Raw genomic sequence first — 12,322 nt, 5'->3', positions numbered from 1 at the left:
AAACTTTGAAGTTTTAACAAGTGCAAGACGAATTGGCTGCATTTTTCAAGTCAACTAATTTCGTAGCTTCGTATACTGTACAAGGGATACATGTATAATTCATTATGGAGAGTATATATTCATCAACGGCAATAGGTGAAATGGTCTGATGGATTGGTCTCTACAGATCTTCCAAACAAGTGGATCTAAATGAGGCCCTGCAGTTGAAGACCCGTATATGCTAAATATTAAATATCATTTCATCAAAAAATATATATTAAATACCAAGTCATTACGTCACGGCACGGTCGATTAAATATAATGAAGTTCGGTAAATTTCACGTTTCTGGACCTATCCATGACCAAGTCACACATACATGAACACCAGCTATGAAAAACACGTGTCGGAAAAAGGATGCGGGGAGCTCCGTAAACTAGCCTAGTCTAGTCAGAGATTGGCCATTCCACATGTTCTAGAAATGGTTACGCCGTTCCGTGTGGCAATAGAAGTCAACTCCAAAACAACTCAAATGCCGAGACGGAAATTAATTGGAGGGGTTTTTTTTTTTTTTGGGGGGGGGGGGGGGAGGGAAAGGAAAATTGAGAAAAAAATTAGGAGGGCAGCCTTTGTAATTTTCCCACACAGAACAGGAAACGAAATATTAATCAAATACAAATAAAAATTTTTTCCCCTGAGGGCAGCCGATATCATACAATGTAGCTACGTCCCTGCTCAAATGCCAAAATGATTCTACTTGTACTGATTAGCAGTTTGGTTACAAAGGTAGGCAATGCCTCGGGTACAGGGAGAGAACCAAGTCAAAATCAATCACAGCAACAACGGAAAAGCCACAAATGCACATAAACGAAATTTTACTTCAAATGCTTCGTTTTCGCTATCTATTCTTGCTTTTTTGACTTCTCACTCAAAGATCAAATCCCCTCTCTCTTTGTCTGGGCAGTGTACAGCTAAACTCCTCTTTTATCTGTTCACCATTTTACATCCAACTTGTTCCACGTGGAAAAGAAAGCAACAAAAAGCTAAAATCAGCTCACCCATGTTTGACTGTATGTCCTTGGAATAAAGTGATGAAAAAGAACACAGGAAGGAAGCGGTGGCTACTTCACTAGGGGCTACTACATTCAGTTCTGTCATTGTGTCATGTAATGGTGTATACAATATCATTACTGCAAGGTTCACCAACGACTCCCCTTGCCTTCTCTCCAGCAGAGATGATGCGTATAATATCATTCTTTTTTTTTTCACAAGAAAGAAACAATAATTCAATGATCATGCTAACTAAATTTGCATGTAGACGGCCAGCAGAACAAACACAGCTGCCGGCTAATGGTCATTTGCACTGTCTTGGTCGGAAACTTTCGTTTGACAACAATGAGCTGATCAGAACTTCCAGCCTTTTTGCGCCTGGACCAGGCCTCAGGACAGTAGTATTACCAATAACCAAGCAGGGATCAGACCCATTCTCCCGGCTTCCGATGCACCAGCCTCCAGGAACAACCATGCCAGGACCTCTGGATAGAAGTTCAGCATCAACCCTGTCCAATACCGGATCACCTCTAGGGAATTTCCTTGCGAAGGGAGCATTGCTATCGATCATCTGATGCATGTCATCAAGCCTAAGGTAGTGAGGATGTTGCTTGGGAGGATTGTCCCAAGAAATGAAATGAAGATCGCTATTCACAGTTGTGTTACTGAATTCCTGGGCATTACAAATGACAGTATGGAAGTATCCTTCAGGAGAAGATATGAAATTTGCATAGTACATCAGAACAGTCCGAGGTAGGTTATCCCATCCCCATATGCAATAGTCAATGAAAGATCTAGTGAGTACCATCCAAGCAGAACCTGAAACAAGAGAGATGTTTAACGCAATCATTTATATGATGTCCTCAGGTGCATCCAAGCAGTTTTGAGTGTTTTGTTTTTCCAGGAAAGGGCTGAAATTCAAGCTTATACACTACAACAACAACAACAACAAGCCTTTATCCCACTAGGTGGGGTCGGCTACATGGATTGCAAGACGCCATTGTGCTCTATCATTTATTAAGCTTTTAGAAATATTATTAATTAAGAGATCACGTTCAACAACTTCCAAGAGTGTTCTCTTAGGCCTTCCTCTACCTCTCTTAATCGGACTCAAAGTTATATGTTCCACTCTTCTCACTGGTGCCTCCCTTGGTCTTCTTTGTACATGCCCAAACCATCTCAACCGATTTTCTACCATTTTTTCCTCAATAGGTGCCACCCTCACTTTTTCGCGTATGTGCTCATTTCGAATTTTATCTTTACGTGTATGTCCGCACATCCATCGTAACATTCTCATCTCTGCTACTCCAACTTTATGCTCTTGCTGTCCCGTTAGAGCCCAGCATTCACTACTATATAACATTGCTGGTCTGATAGCAGTACGATAAAACTTTCCTTTAAGTTTATTAGGCACCTTACGGTCACAAATAACTCCTTTAGCTTTTCTCCAATTAAACCACCCAGCTTGAATTCTATGTGAAATATCTCCACTGATTTCGCCATCATTTTGAATAATGGCTCCCAAATATCTAAACTTTTCCACTTGAGGTATAATTTGATCTCCCAATTTCACTTCCAAATTATTTTCGAATAGTCCTTTACCAAATTTACAATATAAATATTCCGTCTTACTTCTACTCAGACGAAAACCTTTCGACTCCAATGTCCTCCTCCATAACTCAAGTTTGCAATTAACCTCTTCTCTTGTCTCTGCTATAAGAACTATATCATCCGCGAAGAGCATACATTTCGGGATTTCCTCTTGAATATGTTCCGTCAAAACATTTAAAATCAAGTTAAACAAATAAGGACTCAGAGATGATCCCTGATGTAGTCCAATCTTTATAGGAAAATCCTTTGTTTGACCACTAGGCGTTCTTATACTAGTTTTTACCCCCTCATACATATCTTGTATGGCTTTAATATAAGCAATCCGTACTCCCTTTTTTTCCAACGCTTTCCAAAGCACTTCTCTTGGTATACGGTCATAAGCTTTTTCCAAATCAATAAAAACCATGTGTAGATCTTTATCTTTACAACGATACTTTTCCATTAATCCCCTTAGTAGATAAATCGCCTCTGTAGTTGATCTACCTGGCATAAAACCAAATTGATTCTCAGAAATACTTGTCTCCAATCTCAACCTGTGCTCAATTACTTTCTCCCACAATTTCATTGTGTGGCTCATGAGTTTAATCCCTCTATAGTTAGTACAATTCTGAATATCTCCTTTATTTTTATAAATAGGAATTAATGTACTTCTCCTCCACTCATCAGGCATTTTCTTGGACCGTAAAATCACATTAAATAACTTAGTTAACCATCTCACCCCTTCTTCACCTAAACATTTCCACGCTTCAATAGATATACAATCAGGTCCGTTGGCTCTACCATTTGCCATTTTCTTAAGAGCTTCCTTTACCTCCTTATCACGTATTTTTCGATAGAATGACAAATTTTGTTCTCCTTCACCAGTTACTAAATCCTCCAAGTTACTAGATGAATCCTCTCCATCATTGAAAAGTTTAGAAAAATAAGTCTCCCATCTATTTTTAATTTCATCATCTGTAACTAAAATTCTTCCCTCTTCATCCTTAATACACCTTACCTGTTCTAGATCTCTTGATTTTCTTTCCCTACTCTTGGCAATCTTATAAATATTTTGCTCTCCTTCCTTCGTCTCAAGGTTCTTATAAAATTCTTCAAAAGCTTTAGAGCGAGCTTCACCCACAGCTCTCTTAGTTTCCTTCTTAGCCATACGGTACCTCTCCCAATTTTCCTCATTGTTACACAAATGTATGGCTTTAAAACAGTTCTTCTTATACTTGATTTTGTCCTGTACACTATTATTCCACCACCAAGACTCCTTATCTCTCGGACCAGAACCTTTCGATTCTCCCAAAACTACTTTTGCAACCTCCCGTATCTTTTTAGCCATATCCTCCCATATAATGTTAGCACTTCCCTGAGAATCCCAAATTCCTTTATCCAAAAGATTTCGCTTGAAAATATCTTGCTTCTCACCTTTTAATTGCCACCACCTAATCCTTGGTGTTACTACTTGTCGACGTTTTTGGATTTTACTCATAATACACACATCAAGGACTAGGACCCTATGTTGTGTCGTTACAGCATCTCCGGGTATCACCTTACAATTTTTACAAAGTTTTCTATCTGTGTTCCTAACCAAAAGAAAATCAATCTGCGACCTTGAGGCTCCACTTTTGTAAGTGATGAGATGCTCATCTCTCTTCTTGAAACAAGTGTTGGCAATCTTAAAATCATACGCCAATGAGAAATCAAGAAGAGTTTGTCCTTCATTGTTTAGCTCTCCAAAACCAAAACCACCATGCACCCTCGCATACTGACCAGCTTCCCTCCCGACATGCCCATTAAAGTCTCCTCCAATAAAAATCTTTTCACTCTGTGGTATGTGTCGAATCAACCCCTCTAGATCCTCCCAAAATAATTCCTTTAGACTGGCTACTGTCCCGACTTGCGGCGCATAAGCGCTAACAATATTAACAGTCTCACGTCCAATTATCATTTTTAAAGAAATAATTCTATCTCCAATTCTGCTAACTGCTACAACGTTCTTCTTCCACTCCTTATCTATAATGATGCCTACTCCATTGCGTGCACTTACTTTTCCTGTATACCAAAGTTTGAAACCTTGAATATCCTTAGCTTCTTCTCCACGCCATTTTGTTTCTTGCAAGCAAATGATATTGATTTTCCTTTGAATCATAACCCCTACAACCTCTACAGATTTACAATTTAATGTCCCAACATTCCAAGTACCAAATCTAATTTTGCTCTTATGGACTAACTTCTTTAGCCGCGTGCGTCCAGAATAACGCGGTAGCCCTTGCTCATTTAACACTACATCCGGGCGCCGATGCAGCGGCTCTAACTCACTTATCACTGTACTCGAGCCATGCAGCGCGTTACTTACGGGCAACGACCTAGCATTAACATTATAACGTCTATTGTCCATGTTCATGATAGATTCAACAAATTTTTACATTGGCTGTTGATGGCCTAACACAACCCTCCTCCTTTACTCGGGCTTGGGACCGGCTATAAACATAGGCGGAGTTAAATTCAAGCTTATACACTACTAGACTCAAAACAAGTGCAGTTATCTCCAAGTATAAATGATACACAACCACCCAGAGGTAGCCCAAATAATAAGGGTACGGTGAGGTTGGAGACCAAAGTGCAAACTCATTCAATGTAATCAAAAGGAGTTTTTTTTTTTTCCCCCGGTTGGAGGTAAAAAACTTACAGACATATAAAATATTCAAATTACTCAGTCAACCAACATGGAAACCGTACAGCAAGGTCTTAGAAGAAAGGAAAATATTAATATAGCCATAACCAATAAAGGAATCTCAAAGCACTGAACTTGGATCTGTAGCTCAACTATACAATCAAATTTTCAGCTGGTTCGGCTGTGTCTAAGGAATTTAATCCCAACTAGGACCATGAGTAGATTGTTGTCCTTCAGCAATTATATTAAATGAAGTGCAAAAAGAAAGAAGTCAATCATTGATGTCCGCTTTGATCCTCCCTATTGGGAAAAAATGAACTCCAAAAAAGTTTAGACCACCAGAACAGATGATGGGTGAGCAAAAAGCTATAACTCCACAAGGTATTTTTTTTTTTGTGCCATCATACTTGCGGGAAAACATCTTATAAAATTATAGACAAAGTGTATTCTTCAAAATTCGTTCTCCTTAATTGAGCTGAAAATTAGTGCCAGCAAAATTTGACCAAAATTTTGTCCTATATTTAGGCAACGAAGACCAGCAGAACCAACATCAGAATTTGGAAACACGTTGGATGATTGGACGCTACATCAACAATATCAGGCAGGTCCAAGAACAGTTTAATAAGGAACATAAACAGAGTAAAGTGGTTGTTCTTTTTTTTTTTTTTTTTTGGGGGGGGGGGGAGGAGGTTCTGCAAAATTCGGAGATTTACTTCTCAAACCACCTTGTGAACTCTGGCGCACATGAAGCCAGCCAGCCAAAGTAATATTTCCTGTGGAGTGTCACATCATCCTGTGACCCTTTTTCCTTCACAAAGTTGGTTTTTACAGTACTTAGAATGCAATTGATTGATTTGTTGTTTACCACATCTTGCACAATAGTTTAACCATGCAAGCTTGATAATAATTGTAACAATGAGACGGACATATGATAAGACAATATGACTATTTAGTATACACTACCAAGAATTAAAATAAGAATCACTTCTATCGAAAATAACAACTACTTTTTTTTGCCAACAAGATTAACTATTACTTGAGAAACCAGAATTGAAATATGCTGTAAATGCGTAACTACACAGCTGGCACCTGTCAATAATCTATCCACGGTAACCTATTGTCAATTTGTCTTGCCTAATTAAAACGAACACCACAATCAGTTGGCCAAGCTCAAAGGAAGTAGCAAGGACAAGTCTACGAAGGCCCTAGGAAAGTAGAGAGAAATGAATATCCAATTTCAACATATGTTTTAAAACTGAAAGAAGTCAGATGTCAATTGGTGACATTTAATGCGACCAAAAGATAGATTGAATGCCTCACTCAATTTGTTTAAATTCAAAGCAAAGTATATAATAGCTTAATGCGACCAAAAGATAGATTCAATGCCTCACTCAATTTGTTTAAATTCAAAGCAAAGTATATAATAGGTCAATCGAGGTTGAAAAAGACATAAAACCTGACAGTTTTTCCTTTCAAATTCTGGAAAACAATTTTCCAAGTCTTCAATTGTCTTTAACTAACATATTGATGAGGTCAAGGCAGCGTTGCCTAACACTTCCAAACAAGCACATTCAATTCATACACGATTCAAACAGGGTTATATCATGGGGGAAAAAATATAGAAATTGGACATAAAAAAAGAGTTGAAGAAACCAAAAAAAAACAGAGAGATAATTCAGGTCTAAACTTTATTGAAGATTATTGTATTCCTTTACAATCCCAACCCAATGAAAAATATGTATAGGTACAGAACAGAGGAAAAACACCAAAGATATCTTATGTGCATATAAAATTCAAATGATGCATTGATATTTGATACTACGACATCCATTAATTATTTCTAGAGCTTTGATTATTTAACATGTTCAAAGAATATCAAATTTCATCACAACATGTTCAAAGAACTCATTTCGCCAAAGAAAGTCTTGAGCTAGCCAGAATTTGTTTCTTATTTTACAATTTGTGCCTATTCCGGGATCATTTTTTTTTTTTTTTTTCGGTTGGGGGGGGGGGGAATGGAACCAGTAATAGACACGATGTCATCATTTACCTGTGAAAAGTTTGAAGGCAGTTGGTCTACTCCTTCGCTGAGTAACCCAGAACACATCTTGCTTTTTAGACAAATACAATCCGGGATCAATTATTATCGGCCTTGCCCGTTGATGACTGCGCTCAAGCACAGAACCAGTCAAATCAACAATCTCACAGAATAGGAAAGGGGGAAATTGTAAAACAAATAACAAAGCCCACTCACTCTTTCCATCCAATGTCACTGGTATGATCAATGAAATTAAGCTCGCGAGGCAAGTATGAAAATGTATGCAGCAGATCTGATGAGGCAAAACTCAACAATCAGTCAATTAAACCACACTAAGGTAAATCTCCAATCGTCCAACATAGAAAATAAATCACTAACCATCCTGGGTAACGAGTGGATAGTCAGAGGCACTTAGGTTAATGAACCAATCCCAGTCACCACCTTCCCTCAACAAGATCGCTGCGGCGTGAAGGGTGTTCGCAACCATTGTGGGACCGCGGTAAGTAATCAGATTCGCCTTCTTGATTACCTTTACATTACCAAATTTCCTGAAAATTGGATGATCTTTCACAAACTTCTGCAGATCAGCTCGCTCCTCAGGCGGCGACTCAAGGTCCAAATGCACGACGTAGGAGTTGCGAGGATGGTAGAGTGCTAAAAGCGTGCGTTTGAGCGCATTACCGTCGCCGACAGAACCAGATATGAGGTAGGCGAAACTTGGTGGGGGCGGCAGAGAAGAAGCGGGTATAGGGTGAAGCTTGGATTCAACAAAAACGGAATAGGAAGCGGTTATAGAGCGATAAATGGGAAAGAGAGAAGTACCATCGGGTGATGCGAGAGTGGCAAGGCAGAGAAGGAAGAGAGAAACAATAGAGCCAATAGCGAGAGGGAAAATCCACTTGCGCTCCCATTTAGGTTGGTGCCTCAGATGCACGTAATAGTTCTTCAATTTCTTCATTTGCAGCAAGGTCCTCTGCGTGATAAGATAACTGACAACTGATAAGCGAAGTGGGAGGGAGGAAGAAGGGGTTTAAAGATAAGTGTTAGGAAGCCCTGAAGTTAATGCGCAGCAGAAATTGGAAAGATGAGTGGAAATTGAAGGGGAGTACAGGGGAAGTGTTGAAGAATGAGGGACTTGGTATAGGAAGTCGGGTGAGAAGAGGCTTTAACGCGGTGTTTCTCACTCTTTGTCACGCCGTGACTGAAGGAGAAATTTGGTAGGCGGTAGCTTCACTGTTGTTCTCGCTAGTCGCTACGATTTGGTCGAACAGTAAAGACTCTCGTTGCCTAGCGATCAGATGGCTGAGAATCGGGATGGCTCCGAAATAGGAATCGCATTTAATTCAGAAAGACGGTTTGCCGGCCACCTGAATCCTCTCTCGTCTTTTCTTCTGTCCTATCTTACCAAGTCCTGGTGTTATCTTTTTCATTTTCTTGCAATAAAATACAAATACCTTTTATAAGTTCGGTAGTCAACAATTAACATTAATTGAAACTTAAAATTTTAAATTCACTTATTTCCACTGCTAATTATAAAATAAAATGTTATTTGTGTTTTCTAAATGAACACTTATATTATCTTTTGTTGTAATATATTTTTATTCTTTTATTAAATTAAGTTAATTAGCACCCAGCTCATTGGGCTTAATAAAAAGAGTTAGGACTTATTTAAAATTATTTTTATTTTATTATTTTGAAAACTAATATTTAGTAGAACATATTTTAAGAACAGAAAAATAATAAAAATAAATATTTTTATTATTTTTTTATCCTTTAAAATAATAATTCTAAAATACTTAAAAGATGTTTCCATCTTCATGTTCTTTAAAATAATATTTTATTTTTTATTTTTTAAAATATTTTTTAAAATACATTACCAAACTTTTTTTTTATTTTGAAGAACAAAAAATTATTCTTAAAATAGATTGCCAAACAAGCCTTTAGTTTCTTACAATATGAAAAAGTGCTCACATTGATACTTGACCATATCTTCACTAAAAACAAGATTATCTTTAATAAAAGGATCCACATGTATAATAAAATAATTAAGTTAATTAATAACCTTTTAATATTAATTAAGTTAATTATTAATATTAAAAATTATTATTGTGAATAATATAAGACATAATAATGTGTAGACATAGGTCTATTATTAATGTCTATGTGATATTCTATGCAACAACTAAAAGTATTTATTTATTAGACAACTAAGCATGTTTAAAATTATGTTAGGGACAAAAATGTTTAGAAAATTTGTTGAAAGAAGCATGGGGTATCCTTACATTTCAAAGTGAACAATATTATCTTAAAAATGTGAAAAATGGAGCAATTTTTTCCTACACCATTAGAAGAGCATACAAACGTTTGTCATGTGTCACAGGACCCATTTTTAGTTCCATGTGTTGTTGGAGCCATCTAATCTCTTCTTCTTCCTCCTTCAATGATTTGCTGGTGATGATTCTTCTTCTTCCTGAAAACACGGCAAATGCAAGAGGAGATGTGTGAGAAGTGGTGTTTGGTGAACTCAAGCGCTCAAACCAAACCAAAGCCACCTTCTTCCTCCTCCTCCTCCTTCGAAGATTCACCCACACCATCACGGCATCACTGATTCAATGATTCACCTTCACTGTTGCATCATTTTATCCTTGTTAGTCATCGTTCATCTTCTCCCTCGCAATTCCTCAACCTTGTCTTGTGCGCTCGCTTATGTCTCCCTCCTCAAATTCATGCACTTGAACCAAACCAAAGTCCAAATTCTAAAAGACTAGAACCATGGAAGTTCTCGATCTTGATCTCATGCTCTCTATTTCCCTCAATCTCAGTTTTACTCTCGTTTGTCTTGTGTCTCAATCTCACAATCCCAATATCGATCTCGATCTCACCACTTTGCTCTTCCTCTGACTCACATACTCTCCGTTCCCAGAGATTTTTGCTTTGATTCTTCCTGACAGTGATTTTTAATCCCACGCCTAATGTTGAAATTTCTGCTCTTATTTTTGCTATGATTTCCTCTTATTTTGGTATGTAAGGGATCTGAGATGGAGGAGAATCTAGATGAAGAAGACCAAAGTGAAGCGTCTTTGCAACGTGGCTTGTTAAGTGTTTTGATATCAAATTTTTCAATCCCTGTTAGTCAAATGTTAGTCAAACATTTTAAAAGGCCAAGATTACTCCATTTTGCACACATTTAAGATAACATTACTCCTTTTAAAAGGTAAGAATATATAGTACTCCTTTCAAAAAAATTTTAAAATATTTTTAGCCCTTAACCTTTTAAAATTTAGCAAAAGGAAGATGGTGGATATTTGTTTCTGCAAATGGCTCTATTTCTAATTTGTCGTTAACATTAATGTAACAGATTCTGCACTAGTAAACCGTAATGTAACATGGCATGGAGTATGGACCTCAGGATATACATGCTAAAATAATCACTACAACCAAGCCACCGCGATACCATCCATTACTCATTTGTTTCTTCACTGCTTTACTAAAATTCAAATGAAACAGAAACCGGAGAGTTTCTACTCATTTGCTGACTCTCAAACCCCGCGGCTCTCTCTCTCACACGCGCGCGCTTGCATGACTTTCACAATGTTATATAAATTTAGTTTAATTAATCCATTTCAATTTCTGTGGCCCAAAAAAGGGGGAAAAAAGAAAAATATTCTTAAAATATGCAAATAACAAGTAAGTACTACAAAATATGATGATTATCTTGACCAAAAAAAAATATGATAATTATTTTTTAGTCTTTGGAAACTTACCAAACATTTTTATTTTGTCAAATGACATATTTGCTCTTGTTTTAAAATTTATCAATAAAGTCCAACAAAAAGTATTAATTATTACTTTTTTGGGGAAATGATTTTAAAAAAATAACTAAATTGAAATAATTTGCAAGTAATGATGATTATTTTCTTTTATTTTTGAGAAGGGTAAAAAAGTTTTTTCACATTAAAACTACTTGACAAACAAGTCTTTTGATTAGAAAATAAGTATCACATTTCATAGTATCTACTACCTAATTATCATTTATATATTTTCCAATCATTTTAAAAAATCCGTTCATTTTGTCTTTAATCAGAAGTCACAGAATTGGCCAAAAAAATATCACAAGTCACAGAGGCGTGTGTAGAAAGTTCAAAACCCGTTTTGTGGAGTTGAATAAATCAATGCCACTTACCACTATTAAAGATGAAAATAATGTTTCACTGCCGGAATAGGCGGGAAGAATGTTGAGGTTTCCTTTGGGGTTCCATCCTGATTAGTTTTTCAAATTCAGAGAGCGATTTGACATCAATTACCGATGGATCTTTGAAATAAGTAGCATGAAAATATATGCTTCTTTTTGCCAAAAAAGATGAAAATAATGCTGGTCACTCAGGCAATGCATGTTTTGAAGTTGCCATGAAATTCCATATTTTTGGGAAGTGGAAAGACATACGTCCTTGCTCACCGGTCACCCCTTTCTTGTGTTCCTAATCCCATGTTCCCAATCGATAATTCTATATCACAATATTTTATTGTAAGTAATATTGTTCAAGATATAATTAAACACTAAATATTATTATCTTTCAAAAATGATAAAAAAGTACAAGTACCACAAACTCCAAAAATTGATTAAGATGACAATGACTTGATGATTTCCTACTAGGAGGTTCACACAACAATATTACAAGTTGGGATGTTAAAAATGATTGATTACATCAGCGTTTTATGTGTACATGATACAGGTTGAGATTAATCTTCTTCTAGACCACAAAATAAACAGACCTTACCTTGAGATGCATGTAAATATTTTCGGCCAAAAGGAGGCTAAAATTTGTTATTTAGATTATATGATGAATAAATAAATAATTATAAAATTCATACTCCCTCCCTTAAAAAATATAAAATACTTTTTTAGAATTTAAATGTTTAAAAATATAAAATATTTTTAATATTTTGAAGGTAATTAACGTGCTTTTATAAAAAAATGCCCTTA

General features: G+C 36.6%; 1 protein-coding gene across 1 annotated transcript; it reads right to left on the bottom strand.

Annotated features, from left to right (window-relative positions):
* Positions 1–697: 697 nt before the first annotated feature.
* Positions 698–8,748, bottom strand: LOC129308329 (beta-glucuronosyltransferase GlcAT14B-like). The gene is made up of 4 exons (XM_054949414.1): positions 7,717–8,748; positions 7,555–7,630; positions 7,351–7,466; positions 698–1,846 (listed from the first exon to the last, which is right to left on the bottom strand). The coding sequence occupies exons 1-4, from the start codon at positions 8,294–8,296 to the stop codon at positions 1,332–1,334; spliced, it is 1,287 nt and encodes a 428-aa protein (XP_054805389.1). The 5' UTR covers positions 8,297–8,748; the 3' UTR covers positions 698–1,331.
* Between the last annotated feature and the right edge of the window lie 3,574 nt (positions 8,749–12,322).

Source organism: Prosopis cineraria, unplaced genomic scaffold (genome assembly GCF_029017545.1).
Source record: "Prosopis cineraria cultivar Desert tree isolate PC_DT_omini unplaced genomic scaffold, ASM2901754v1 PC1, whole genome shotgun sequence".
Classification (NCBI taxonomy): domain Eukaryota; kingdom Viridiplantae; phylum Streptophyta; class Magnoliopsida; order Fabales; family Fabaceae; genus Prosopis; species Prosopis cineraria.
The sequence above is the reverse complement of the archived record's forward strand: the minus strand, read 5'-3'. Positions and strand labels throughout refer to the sequence as shown.

Excerpts from the sequence above, each read along its gene's own strand:
- LOC129308329 (XM_054949414.1), bottom strand. The coding sequence starts at position 8,296 with ATGAAGAAATTGAAGAACTATTACGTGCATCTGAGGCACCAACCTAAA. Across the intron at positions 7,631-7,716 it reads TCCACTCGTTACCCAGGATG|ATCTGCTGCATACATTTTCA; the intron begins GTTAGTGATTTA and ends TTGCCTCATCAG. Across the intron at positions 1,847-7,350 it reads TGCCTTCAAACTTTTCACAG|GTTCTGCTTGGATGGTACTC; the intron begins GTAAATGATGAC and ends CTCTTGTTTCAG.